Here is a 15,442-nt window from a genome sequence, read left to right as displayed (position 1 = left end):
ATATAAAAATGCAGTAAATGAAGCAGGCAAAAAGGAATACAAATGTCTCAAAAACGAGATTGACAGGAAGTGCAAAATGGCTAAGCATGGATGGCTAGAGGACAAATGTAAGGATGTAGAGACTTATCTCACTAGGGGTAAGATAGATACTGCCTACAGGAAAATTAAAGAGACCTTTGGAGAAAAGAGAACCACTTGTATGAATATCAAGAGCTCAGATGGAAACCCAGTTCTAAGCAAAGAAGGGAAAGCAGAAAGGTGGAAGGAGTATATAGAGTGTCTATACAAGGGCGATGTACTTGAGGACAATATTATGGAAATGGAAGAGGATGTAGATGAAGATGAAAGGGGAGATATGATACTGCGTGAAGAGTTTGACAGAGCACTGAAAGACCTAAGTCGAAACAAGGCCCCAGAAGTAGACAATATTCCATTAGAACTAACGACAGCCTTGGGAGAGCCAGTCCTGACAAAACTCTACCATCTGGTGAGCAAGATGTATGAGACAGGCGAAATACTCTCAGACTTCAAGAAGAATATAATAATTCTGATCCCAAAGAAAGCAAGTGCTGACAGATGTGAAAATTACTGAACAATCAGTTTAATAAGTCATGGATGCAAAATACTAACGCGTATTCTCTACAGACAAATGGAAAAACTAGTAGAAGCTGACCTCAGGGAAGATCAGTTTGGATTCCGTAGAAATACTGGAACACGTGAGGCAATACTGACCCTACGACTTATCTGAGAAGCTAGATTAAGGAAAGACAAACCTACGTTTCTAGCATTTGTAGACTTAGAGAAAGCTTTTGACAATGTTGACTGGAATACTCTCTTTCAAATTCTGAAGGTGGCAGGGGTAAAATACAGGGAGCGAAAGGCTACTTACAATTTGTACAGAAACCAGATGGCAGTTATAAGAGTCGAGGAGCACGAAAGGGAAGCAGTGGTTGGGAAGGGAGTGAGACAGGGATGTAGCCTCTCCCCGATGATGTTCAATCTGTATATTGAGCAAGCAGTGAAGGAAACAAAAGAAAAATTCGGAGTAGGTATTAAAATCCATGGAGAAGAAATAAAAACTTTGAGATTTGCCGATGACATTATAATTCTGTCAGAGACAGCAAAGGACTTGGAAGAGCAGTTGAATGGAATGGATAGTGTCTTGAAAGGAGGATATAAGATGAACATCAACAAAAGCAAAACGAGGATAATGGAATGTAGTCAAATTAAGTCAGGTGATGCTGAGGGAATTAGATTAGGAAATGAGACACTTAAAGTAGTAAAGGAGTTTTGCTATTTGGTGAGCAAAATAACTGATGATGGTCGAAGTAGAGAGGATATAAAATGTAGACTGGCAATGGCAAGGAAAGCGTTTCTGAAGAAGAGAAATTTGTTAACATCGAGTATATATTTAAGTGTCAGGAAGTCGTTTCTGAAAGTATTTGTATGGAGTGTAGCCGTGTATGGAAGTGAAACATGGACGACAAATAGTTCGGACAAGACGAGAATAGAAGCTTTCAAAATGTGGTGCTACAGAAGAATGCTGAAGATTTGATGGGTAGATCATATAACTAATGAGGAAATATTTAATAGGATTGGGGAGAAGAGAAGTTTGTGGCACTTGACTAGAAGAAGGGATCGGTTGGTAGGACATGTTCTGAGGCATCAAGGGATCACCAATTTAGTATTAGAGGGCAGCGTGGAGGGTAAAAATCATAGAGGGAGACCAAGAGATGAGTACACTAAACAGATTCAGAAGGATGTAGGTTGCAGTAGGTACTGGGAGATGAAGAAGCTTGCACAGGATAGAGTAGCATGGAGAGCTGCATCAAACCAATCTCACGACTGAAGACCACAACAACAACAACAGATTCATCATGGCCCCTGAAAGTCAGTTCCAAAGCACCACAGAATAGAATACAGTTTATAATAAAATTCAATATATATCTATTCTTTTCTGCATGTTTGTTGTGGCCATCAATTATGAATCTAATTTCTGCTGAATGTTGGTTTTGTCTATAAATGAAAGATCAAGCACATTATTCATGTGTCACTTTGACATTTAATGAACTTTCATTTTAGACCTTATAAGCCCAATATCAGTTATTTCAGTCTTACACCAATTAAAATCTCTCCCCAAATAACACACAAGGAAAATAAAAAACAGCATTGCTTTCTTCACAACCACAAATTCATTTCTTCCTTTGGTAAATTTCTGGATTCGACTTAAGGCATAAATTTTTTGTTTGCTGCTACAGATTCAGATTTGGGATTGGCCTAGCTAGTGTTTTTTATCTGAGAGTCCTGTCGCTAAATGGCGTTATTAATAAATTTACTTTGTTCATGTCTGCTATTTCATGGTGAACTGAATTTTCCCTTACAGATAACACTGACCTCACAATAACTACAATGTGTTTGTAGAGTACTGTAGTACATGAACGTAACGAGTATAAATTTAAATACTACACCTTTGTTTGGAAAACAGATGCTCAACCGGTGCGGAATACATTAGTTTTTTTTGTTTTGTAGCAATAGCCCTGCTGTTGTGAAATATACCAATATTGAAATAATGGCTCTTAGTTTCAAAATTTAATGGCATAACTATATTCAAATTACATATAGCTATTTATAAGAATATTTAAGTGCATTGTTTCTGTATTTGATTTAATTAAGCTTTAATTAGTGTTTAGAAATGCATTAGCATTAACTTGCATACAGATTTTAAAATTGAATTAGAAGAAATCTGCACCCCGATGTATTTTAACATGATCGCTAGATTGCAGATTGTTCTTCTACAGGCACTGCACTTTACTGCTCTCTGGCAGAAAGAACGTGAAGCTCTGAGCCAGACTACATCCGGCTCTTACTACATCATACAAAGCGTGTAGAAGCCAATGGTTGAGCCTTTCACAGAGCCCTTATGAGGGCAGATGGTGCCAATCTGCAGTTGTCTCCAAGAGTGCCGCGGTGAAACGTGCGTCTTCAAATCAGAGAATACAAACTCCAAAACAATGTTTTATGTGCAGTTCACATAGATTTCTCTTTCTTTCTTTTTCTTATAAGTGGTGCCATGGCACAGCAGCACTACCTCAGAAGCCACTCCTGCTTCTATGTACTTTTCACATGTTGCTTTTTTTAGCTTGTACAAGTTTAGTTTTGCAATATTTTCAACACCCAAGATAAGCATTGTAATTGAAACCCCTCTGTTCAGTCCCTTGATTATCCTCATTTTTATTTATTTGATACAGTACGAGCATGTTTTTTCTAATATCTGTCAATTTTTTTGTATACCAGGTAAATATTGAATTTTTATGTTTTTTTGAGGAGATAATTTTTATTAATGGGGAACGTGAAAATCATAATTCCCTATATTTTTTTTTAAAGTCATGAAAATCATTTTCTTTTCCAGTTTTTCTTTTTTGATGCTCGTATACAGAGTCCCAGTTTGCATGTTTTAGCTTGTCAATAAATAACATAATGTGCTCCTCTCTTTGATCTGATGATGACTATACTGTAGCTGAAATCCAGCTATGTTTGATAAAATGCGGATTGATACATGACTGATTGCTGAGTTCACCACTGATGATAATCATTTCACAGCCACTGAGTACAATGATTCCTAAAGTAATTGAATTTGCTATTTGCTATTTTCCCAAGGAAAATAGGCTATAGCAATAAAAGTATTTACATCTTCCATACAGGAAAGTAGATCCATCCAAAACTCATTAATTATATTGAAAATGTTATTGATTTCCTTCTAGAAATCACAGATCCTTTGCACAGTACTGTGTTTTACAATTTACATTCCGTAACAAGTGCAGAGTACATTTTTAAACTGTGGCAACGGAAGTACAATAAGTGCTTATTTAGCATATCAAATTACTTGCTTAAGTAGTGTAGAAATGTTGTTAACTGTATGGAGTGTTATGGAGACTCAGAGTTTGAGGTCTACTTCCTCTGTGGACTAACACTTTCATAAATGCAATAAAGTGGGCATATTAGTAAAGGGCATGACATTTTTTAATACTGTGAGACAATCAGATTGTTTTCTTTTTAAGCCACATCAATTCTAGCAAACTGATAATAATTTAATTAGTGAGATAAACTGTGGGTAAATTTGTGGGTGTTTTTACTTTAAAATAATTTTAGTGAAAATGCGTAATGAGTCATTTAAACCAATATATAAATTCAAAATCATGTAGAGACATGTATACAGACTTATCCAAGTCATCATGAGAAAAAGTATTTTGTTCAGTGCAGCTTCATACAGTCAGTTATTGGGGCAACATATGCAGAGGAACAGATTTCTTATCATGAAATTACATGACAAGTTAGTTTCACTGTTACTGCCTCAGTTAAGAAGTGTTGTAGAAATTGATACATAAGTTTAAAGAAGCACCTGACTTATACACATTTTTTCATTCTGAAGCTTGTGTTTCAGGAACTTACCATTTTTGTATGCTTTTGAATAGATACTCAACGTTTCTGGTTGCTAACAAGAGGTTTTTCCTATATTTTTTGTAATTACAACAGTTAATAATGCGAGATAAAAATACTCGTATTGGATACTTCCTTGTTCAAAGGTATGTATACAGTCAAAATATTTGTGGAAAGGTCAGTATCAGGAAAATATAAAAATTGTGTATTTTACTCAGTTAAGGTAATGTGCTGCAAACTGTTGTGCAAGTGTTCAGACCCAGTAATAGTTGAATAATTAATGACTTTCTAAAACATCAAAACTAATTTACTAAATCTGAGTTTTAAGCAGTATCATTACAATTTTGTAATAGAAAACATGATTATTCATGTAAGGAAATAACTTACAATGTAATAAAACATATAATTATCGTAATGTAGCAAAATTAGTTGTAAGTGACATAAACAAAAATGTAATGTTTTTATTTGATTAATATTTATGTAGGTAACAGAGGCTGCAGGACTGTATATATGACTTAGGTTTTCTCAGAACTATCTATGACTGCCTCACGCATGAATAAAATAAATAAAGAAGTTTGAAGCAAATGATGCCACATTATTAGGAATAATCACTCTGGACCTATTAACCCTGCACCAAGATGTGTATCCATTTGAAGTGCAATAATATTTATTAATTCTTTTGCGCACGCGCGCGCGCACACACACACACACACACACACACACACACACACACACACACACACACATGCACCCAGCACTTAAAAAAGACTGTGCCTGTTAGTGTGTGCTCTGAAGAAGGCCCCAAGATCAACAACTGAACTACCCTGATCTAATGTGCATGTCTATTGCTCGACACCACTACACATGTTAATCAGTTATTTTAATTGATTCCATTATTCATTACATTCTACTCAGTGTTTTATTATATTATACAAACACATACCTAGAAAGTCAGCAAGGATTTTAAGCAGGTCAGATGTTTCCTCGTGGCCAAGTGCAGCATGCACATCACTTGATTCTGTACAGAAGTTCCATAATGCCTGGCACACAAATGTTGCCAGCTGCCAGTCACTTTCACCATACTTTGAAAGTATAGTTATCAATCTGCAATAGAAGTGTACCACAGTCGTGACTACATTTGACGTGCAACCCCATTCTAGCACTCATATCAACTCCCCTTCCTACACACACAGAGTTACGTTGTTCCTATAGTATGTAATAACAGAGAAGCATAAATTTAAGAACTGCTTTGTCTTTAGGTACTGTGGTGATTTAAAGTAACAACTTATTGTGACTATTGACATCAATAAGCAGATTTTCCGGCCTCATTCATCTGTACTAATAATGTTTCAAATTCCAAAGTGGCCTACTCTCAGGGGATCAATTCTGACCTGTACTATTTTCCAAATTTTACATAATCTCTCCTGCCTATCTAGATGAACTACCATTGCTGGAAGAAAGAACACTGTGGAGAATTGATGTGGATCTGGACCTGAGTCTCAATTATACAGTTTTAATATTGTAACTTCGGAAAAAAACCAGATGTGTACAAGTGTTCTTATGTATAATGGGTCATCAAAAAGTTTCCATTCAAAGGTCATACAGTCCAGAATCAGTATTCCAATCAGGCAAAACTGATGTGAGTACTGGGGCAATCATCTCAACAATGCACCAGGTAGAAGAAACCCATTTTGTAAAACACCCTGTCTTGCTGTCTGAAGTCTGTAACTGCCTGCTGCTCATCCTCATTCAACTGGAATCATCAACCCTTTAAGGTCTTTTTTTAAGAGTGTGAAGGTGTGATAATCACATGGGGAGAGATCAGGAATGTAGTGATGTGTGGGAGGGTAAGATTAAAAGTAATTAACAACTGGATAAAATCATAAGCAGAAGAAAGCAAGTTTCAACATATTAACTCAATGTTATTTATGAAGCCACTAAATATGGAGAGCCACAATAGTGTGGAGTTGAAACCTCTCATATTTCTATTACACGTGAATGACCTGGACAAATTCTGTGAGAACATCATTAGTTTGCTGATGGCAGTATTGTGCCACTTAGTGGGAAAGAAATGGAAATGCTTCAGAAGACTCCAGAAGAGACACTGAACAATGTTGAAAACTATTAGTTGCCAAATTCTGTCAAAAGCTCATGAAAACCTAATGAAAACGTTTCTAAACCCTACTCCCAACTATCCACCATGAAAGCCAGAAAGCACGTTAGTGGGCAGTGTGGACCAGTTTGACTACCACTGCTCCAAAGTATGCAGCAGTAAAACCATTATTCAAGAAAGGCTAAAATGAAAATTTGGCATCTACCAACCAGTAAGTCTTCTTCCAGTATGCTCAAAAGTATTTAAAAAAGTTGTTGCAGTCATGATCCAAAATTTGATAGCAAAATTTACTGTATTAACCTATTATGAGACGACATTTTTTCCCAAATTCATCATTAAAAAAAAATACATGGTCATCTTATATTCGGAGATTAAACTATTGCTACTAAGGTCAACAATTTTCTGTACTTATTACTGTATACAGGGGTAGTCTTACATTTACAGATGAAGCTTCAGCTACTGAGTTCACCTGCAGATTTATTTTGAAGAACTCAGAGGAGCAGGACTTGGTGAACAATACTCGTGCTCCAACAGGCTTGAGATTTTTTGATACACAGGAGTGCTCGATATAGCATCGATGTTGCTCAATCAATCATGCGACCCTGACATGCATGGCACCAGTGCAAGAGACATGTGAGAAACTATGAACTAGCCACTACAACAGTCTATCAATATGATTAAAATTTGGCAGTTTTGTGAAACCCAGGAGAAGATAGCATTAAATTCTATTAATTTACAAACTTTTGTTGAACAAGTTTGCAATAAATGTTGTCATACATGTGTGGATACTGTGTACAAACATTAATGGCACTTTTTAAGTAAAGGTAACATTCAAAACTGGAAATATTGTCCTTCAAAAAAATTAGCTGATTTGGAACCCAGACCAATGTTTTATTTGGTTGTGAGAGTCTATACTGATTTACTAAGGATTGTAAATGGGAAATTTGGTCCCTGCTCATGCATTAAAATACTGGATAAAAGTGTTACCAGCTTTTAATCAGCTTTAGGATGTGATGGCAACATTCAGTTGAAACAACAAGGAAAATTAATCCAGAGTGGAACGTCTAACAAAGAAAATAAATCATATTAAACTGATTGTAACTTTTATCATGAGAATAAATTACAGAGGCAAGACTAGTTGTGGGGATAGTACCAATGGATGTAACTAGATTATGGAATGAGCAACAGTTCAAAAATGGGACTGAATTGTAATTGCAATCTTTTATTTATGTATTAGTTTGTGTTGTTACATGTGACCTCCACACTAAAAGATACTGCAATCTGTCTTTCACAGTTGCTCAAACTCATCACTACAGAAGAGATGAAAGAGGAACAGTGACACCAGCTTGGCTGAGAGCTAGGATGATCGCAGGGAGGAGAACAATGAGCAAGTAGCAAATTTTATCATGTTTCCAGCCATGTGAATCTATATTATGTACTTTGGATTTTTGTGAACATCTACCACAGGGCCAGCCATCGTGTGCCAAACTTCACCTGTTCAATGTGTGTGGGCCTTGTGTGGGCCAAGGCCCAGCCTGTCACTCAAAATTGCAATAATCAACAGATGGGATTCATTGTTCCATTCATAAGAAAGCACTTTGTGCTAAGTTTGCAGTCCTGGAGAATGTAAAGAAATTGGTGGTCCAAATACCAAATTTTCTGAAGTCATGCAGATTATTCCCAGGTGTTCACAAATCAAAATTAAAACTTCAAAATAGTTTGCAGACTTTTCATTTTAAGTGGACTTGATTGCAACATTTCCCACAGTAAGACATTGCAAGGAAACTTCTTTTTGATTTGGTGGGGATACTTTTAAAAAGAAAATCACATTGTAGAAGGGACATATTCTGGTGAACACAGTCCAATTCCCTAAGTTCCCTGGCCTTAAAGAAAATGCAAGGTTTGAAGAATTCATTGTGGCCTTGAAAGAATTACAGGGATAGTTTTACCAAGATTTTGAGGATGCTATCAATCTTAAATCTGCTACTGAGCTTTTTTTGAGAGCATTTCCAGTTTCAATTGAAAGCACCCCTATGCATGTGCAGATGCAACTGATTGACCTGTAAGCTAATTACAGTTTTAATGGCAAATCTTTTTATATTAAAACTTTCCTCAGATAGTTTTCAAGTCTCCACGATGAGATTGAAAAAGTGCTAGGAATATCTGTACGAAAGAACTTTTTTTATTTTATTATGAAAGTAAATAAATCATGATTACATGGCAACATGAATGCAAAACTCTATGAAATTATCTGCATGTCAGTACGCCAATAGTCTGTGCAAGATAAAAATTAAGTTATGCCTTCAGTGCACCAAAAATAATTAAATAATACTGAAAATGTGTTTTGTTTGTGACCTGTGTTGTTGAGAAATGTAAAATATAAAAAGCAAGTAGCATGCAATGTGATTGCACTGCCATTCAAGTGAAACACATTCACAGTTTTCCCCTCTGCCCCCTCCTCACACTCAGACAGTGTGGTGTAGCAGTCAGGGAATTTGAAGCAAGGCTGAGTACTTGGGAATGGTACCCAGCCATGGTCTGTGAGCTGAAGTCTTGGCCACTCCTGGTCTACCATATTTAAACTGCAGTCTGCTTGAATCCACTTGTAGGCAGAATTCAACTGACTTTACAATTGAACAAATACAAAAAAAAGTGTTCATTTCTGCAGGAGATGATAAAAGTTAAATAGGGACCAGTGTCATACCTACATGTTTCTTGCTGCAGTGTTGTTGACTTACCATGACATATGATGGGAATGAAAGGGGATGTGTCAACTAGTTCTGCACAGCCAATGACAGAACAGTGGGCTAGCAATACGTCTGGAAGCAAGAGACATTGTAACATTGTCACATCAGCACAGAAGCGAAAACTGATATGTATTCAGAAGACACAGCTGTGCTCTCAGCTTCCACCATAACAATCACCTCAGAAACAGCAACATATTCTGAAGAAACAGCCAAATATTTGTGACAATGAAGATAAAAATTTCACAGCTGTGCTATGATGATGATGATGATGATTAAAAATAGTGATGCCACAGACTACAGGGTCAGTAAGGAAAAAACGTAGAAAATAAGACTGTCCAAAATTAATGTAAACCATTTCTTTTTGTTTATTTTATTTCTCCCAGTATTATCAAAATCTAAACAATCAACAAATGGCAGATACTTTATGTCAATAAAATATTGGCAGATACTTTATGCCAATAAAACAGTCTGTAATTTTGATTAGTGACAATATGTTAAAAATAATTTTTTCTCAAGGAGCATCTTCAAAAACAGAGGTTATCTGATATTGAGGGGCATATTATACTCAGATGAATGCAGTAATATCATCACATTAAACCAATTCGGCTTCCAGAAAGGCAAGATTACAATATGTGCCCTCAACAAATTTGTTGGGAAAATTTGCTCTCTCTGGACAAATCCCAAAAAGTCACAAAATTTTTCTGTGACCTTACAAAGGCTTCTGACTGTGTAAACCACTGTTTACTGTTACATAAATTAGAAAGGTACTGAAAAAACGGTAGTGGCTTGAAATGATTCTAACCATATTTAACAGATAGAAAGCAAAAGATGTTGTAATGTCAAGGACAGGAAACTGTTTCACAGATTGGAAAATTGTTTCACAGGGAGTCCCACAAGATTTTATTTTCAGCCCAATCCAGTTTCATGTTCTGTAAACACTTTACCTCTAAATATAACACTCCACTCAGTTTTATTTGCAGACAAATGAGAAGACAGAACAAATTCCCCAAAGTGTAATTGACACCCTAAATAGTTAAAAATCAGGGTTGTCAACCTTTCTTACCTACAGCCCACTTTATGTCTGTTAGTAGAAACAATTTCTAACCACCCACTGGTTCCACAATAATGGTGATTTATGAAGTAGGGAAGTAACTTTACATTATCAAATTTATAATGCAGAGTTACAGCAAGCTAAAGCATATAATGATAGTTACTAACCAAATACTTTATGCCAGAATTCTCTGACAAAGTAGTGGAAATATTTTTAAAACCCCAGTGCCTACCGCCCACCATGTTAGCTGAATGCCTTGTAGTGAGCAGTCAGGACCATGTTGTCTAACGCTGGCTTAGAACACTGGTTTGATGGAAATGGATTACCGTATTTACTCAAATCTAATCTGCACTTTTTTTCTGGTTTTTGTAATCCAAAAAGCCGCCTGCAGCTTAGAATCAAGTGCAAAGTTAGCGGAAGTTCTGAAAAATGTTGATAGGTGCCGCCACAACTAACTTCTGCCATTGAATATATGCACTGCTACACAGGCGCCAAAACCTCTGCATCAGTTAAGAAATTAAAAGAAGAGGTAGAAGAATGTAAACATTATGCCATGTATTTTTTCGTGTTTGCTGCTATCTCATTTAAATCCTGTCTGCCTAATAAACTACAAAACTAGAGTGAGACAACAGCAAACGTGCAAGAATATACATATCTTGTCATGTTTATATTCTTATTATTCTTATGCTCAATAGTGATATAGTCAGAAATGAAGCACAGCAACTGACTAGATTTTTAAATCTAAGATGACTCTAATTTCTGTGCAGAATGTAATGTACTAAAGAGACATCTGCAAAGATTTTCAAATGGAGAAAATTTTTCGCTAAACTCTCATTCAGAACATCATCTATCATACACAGTCTATTATTTGGTTCTTGTTGATCATTATCAAAGAAAGCAGCAGTGTAAGTAACAACAAATAGCAGTCTCTTGCCATTGTTTCGCTAATGAGACAATTCCTCTCCTTTTTAATTGTAAGCAGCGGTAGTGTGCACAAAAGCAAGCCATGCTGCGAGCAGCGACAGGTTCTAAAAACTCATTATCAGAATGCGACAAACAATGCATGGCACAGTACAATAATGCATTTTCAGCTTAGAGTGACGCAAACACCTATAACAAAGAGAACGACACTTATCAGATCAAAGCAAAATAAGTAATCGCTTCAAACTAGACGAAGCACCTGAAGAAGGAAGGGTACCCATATCAATACAGACGGAGCGCCTGATACGTAGCAATAGCTACTTGGTAAAGCTTAACTGTTAAGATTACGACTCGAACCAAACTACTGTAGCTGCATCTTCATCCATTCGACCTAAATTGTATCTCATGTTACAATGGACCAACTTTGTATCGATTTGGAGGTGCGGTCTAAAACTTTTCCCTCCCCTTGAATTTCGAGTCTCAAATTTCAGGTGCGGCGTAGATTCAGGAAATTTTTTTTCCATTGATTTCGAGTCTCATTTTTCAGGTGCAGCTTAGATTCGAGTGCGGCTTAGATTCAAGTAAATATGGTAAAATTAAACATGAAAAAAGAAACTAACACAGTTTAAAACCAAAGAATCAAAATCACATAGCTCTCAAAAAAAAAAAAAAAAAAAAAAAAAAAAAAAAAAAAAAAAAAAAAAAAAAAAAAACCACAAAAATCAGGAACTTTGGGAAGCAGATTATGTGAAATTTCTGGAGATATTTCTTGAAAGAAATTTATCCTGGTGTTCTCATATACGCTACTTGGCAAACAAGCTAAACAATCTTGCATTCACAATGACAATATTGTCCCATACAAGGACATGGATGCTAGTAAAGTTGTTTACCACAGTTATTTTGAATCTATTGTAAGATAAGGAATAATATTTTGGGGAATGCAAGTAGTTCAATAGGATATTATTACTTCCAAAAACTATTTTTAGAATTAGGTATAATATTAAGCCTAAAGGTTCATGCTGATCTGTCTTTAGAGATCTAAAATTCATAACTATTCCATATATTTACATTTGTGAACTATTTATCTATACAAATCCAAAATTATTAAAAAAAGAAAACTTTAACCATAACTATGATTCAAGAAACAAAGGTAATCTCATGTGCCCATCTCATAGACTAAAGCGGTTCTAGGCGCTACAGTCTGGAGCCGGGCGACCGCTACGGTCGCAGGTTCGAATCCTGCCTCGGGCATGGATGTATGTGATGTCCTTAGGTTAGTTAGGTTCAAGTAGTTCTAAGGTCTAGGGGACTGATGACCTCAGACGTTAAGCCCCTTGGTGCTCAGAGCCATTTTTTTTCATAGACTTCAACTCTACTCCCAGACTTGTCAATAAAAGGCTATGAAAATTTATGATAAGTTAAATGTGGAAAACTTTCACAGTATGGAACTAAATTAAACAATGGAAAATCCATGTATGAATATCAACAATGTCGGAGAAAATAGATTGCTACTTACCATAAACAACATGTTAACTTGCAGACAGACACAATTAAAATACAGTTACACAAAGCTCTCAGCCACAGCCCTCATCAGCAAAAGAGAAACAGAGAAACACAAACCATTCATACACACAAGAAAATACACCTCATGCACACATGACCACCAACTTCGGCAGCACAGGCCTGAGCTGCTAGAGATGGTGGCCATGTGTGCATCACATGTGCACGATTGTGCATATGAATGGTGTGCATGTGGTCTGTTTCTCTTTTGCTGAGGAAGGCTGTGGCCAAAAGCTTTGCATAAGTTTCTTTTAATTGTGCCTCTCTGCGACTTAATGTGTCTTCTTTATGGTAAGTAGCAATCTATCTTTTCCTACATTGTTGTCAGTATGGAACTGGGTTTACTGAAGATAAAAGTACATGCTACCCTAGTGCAAAAATATTACTATTCACTCATGGAATTTTTATATGATGGTAAAGATTTCTTTGTAGAGTAATGAAATAAATATGTAATGATTTTTTGTGAATTAAGGTTAATTGTAGTTTTTTTTGGCACAGTGTGTATCTTAGTAATATTATTTACAGTGATAAGTCTCCAGTACTTTAAATCAGTGAATTATGTATGTACGTAATGAGACAATAAAATACTAATCCTGATTCACCCAGAAATTAAATCAATAAATGACTTGACAAAGTTCAAGTTAGCTATTACAGCTATTTGACTCATCACTGATTCGATAGCCTGCACAAGTTGCTTCAGAAAGTACACTATTAATTCTTTGTCTGTGACTTAGTGGCATACTTTATAAATATTACTGGCCACTAAGCACCTTAATGATATACCATGTGAATGATTCTGTAATACAAGTATCAGTCTACTTGCACAGTATATGCTCTTTCTGCTTTAACAGTACATCTCTTTCCACTTGTACAATGTACAGTATACTCTGTACATTGTAACTTAATACACATTTAATGTAAAAATAGTGTAATTAATGTAAATTTAAATCATGTAATATATTTTGTTATACACTGACTTACCCTACATCAGAATTTACCATATATATACTAAATGATTATCTGAGCCACAAAAGATACTATCTTTTCTAACATACAATATTCAATAACTTTAAGAGCTCCTGCTTTTGGAACTTTTTAATGTGAAAACCATGATAATATATCATTAAGTAAAAGGCCAAAATAATTACAGAATCTTTAATACTTAGAACAGTCTCCAGGTTGTTTTCTTTACTTTAATCAGGTGAATGAAAACATTTTTCCAAGAACTAGTCAACATTAAAATTGATGTATCTGTGAAAACAAAATGTGATTTACACAACCACAATCTATAACAAAAATGATTTCCATATAAATCTTGCCTACTTTTTTACAGTTCAAAGAGAGTTGGTATTCTGGTGCAAAGGTCACTAACAAGTTCCATCAGATATAAAGCAAGAAATAAGAAATCTCTATATGCCCAAAGGAAAATTAACTCATAATTCAAAAATTGTGCCAATTCACTGTCTTCTTTTTGTTCTAGTTCTTCCTCAGCATTTGTCTTCCAATGTAGTGGGGATTGCCCTTTTGGCTCCCTGTTTCCACTTGCGCCATCTTGCGCTTGGACAGAATGGAGATCTGCTTTGTTGAGCGCTATATGGAGGGCAGCTAGCCAGTATGGCCTAGGTCTCCCAGCAAGTCATTCATCATGAAATTTCAACAAAACCCATGCTTTGCCACTGTCTCTTAATTTGCTCAAAGTTTCTGTCCATACCACCATGGACAGCTTTCCCTCATTTTCTTAAAGGTAGGTGCCACATTACACTGCCTGTGAAATTGTATTACTGGTCACCTAATTTTAAAGTGACAGACTAGATGTCAGCAGAACCATTTTGCCTTTCATTACAGCAAGTTGTTGCTCTGCTTCTTTAGCTGTGGGCCAACATCCTGCACTGTACGATGCAACTGGGCAGACTGAAGACGGGTGTGTAATTTTTTTAAAAATCATATCAGTCATTTTGCACCATTTAAGTTATGCACTGCTAAATTGGTGTGTGATTTTGGGAATGAGTGGGCTGTTGGCAACAGTGTTTGGGCTAAGATACATGAAGATATTTGTCTGTGGCAGATCTATACCATCGATCTTGATGGGGTACATATTATTTGTATGTGTTGAGATATATTCAGTCTTCTTTATATTGAGGCATAGTCTGGACTATTCAAGGTTATTTTTGTACACTTGAACTTGTACACCCTTATGGTAGAAATAAACATCAGTTTAACAACAATTAATTATTAATGCAGTTTGTAACATCTGCTTTCAGTAGTGTGTATCTTGGCTCCCTCCATATCTCTGAAGGTTCTACTTCATGTTGGGACCTTGTGATCAACAATGATTAAGTTACCAATAATACATTGAAAATGTTAATGTTAACTCTTGCAAGTGTACAATCAGCAGACATTGGTGCTTGGTGGGAATACAACTGACCTGCGAATACCACCAAGTTGCCTCAGAGCGAGGCGTTTGTCCCAATCTGACATCATGTTGATTAGAACACCAACAGTTGCACAAAGAAGCTCCCGGTCATCTGAATCCAGGTTATGCAGGAAGCACAACAGTCCTGAGAATAATAAGGCGTTATTAAGAGTACTATTTTCTAGCTTTACTGAAATAAA

The 15,442-nt window shown here is 36.0% G+C and overlaps 1 protein-coding gene across 2 annotated transcripts in view; it reads right to left on the bottom strand.

Annotated features, from left to right (window-relative positions):
• Nucleotides 1-15,442, bottom strand: part of LOC126419185 (armadillo repeat-containing protein 2) — a 175,352-nt gene that overhangs the window by 30,090 nt on the left and 129,820 nt on the right. The window contains exons 15-16 of one of the 2 annotated variants that reach the window (XM_050086317.1): nt 15,255-15,387; nt 5,381-5,541 (exon numbers count right to left, since the gene is read on the bottom strand). In XM_050086317.1, the coding sequence (XP_049942274.1) occupies nt 5,381-5,541; nt 15,255-15,387 (294 nt within the window). The remainder of the gene's footprint in view (nt 1-5,380; nt 5,542-15,254; nt 15,388-15,442) is intronic. The other variant, XM_050086318.1, reaches the window with a different exon arrangement.

The sequence above is a fragment of the Schistocerca serialis genome, chromosome 9 (genome assembly GCF_023864345.2).
Source record: "Schistocerca serialis cubense isolate TAMUIC-IGC-003099 chromosome 9, iqSchSeri2.2, whole genome shotgun sequence".
NCBI lineage: Eukaryota > Metazoa > Arthropoda > Insecta > Orthoptera > Acrididae > Schistocerca > Schistocerca serialis.
This window is presented reverse-complemented; position numbering and strand designations above follow the sequence as displayed.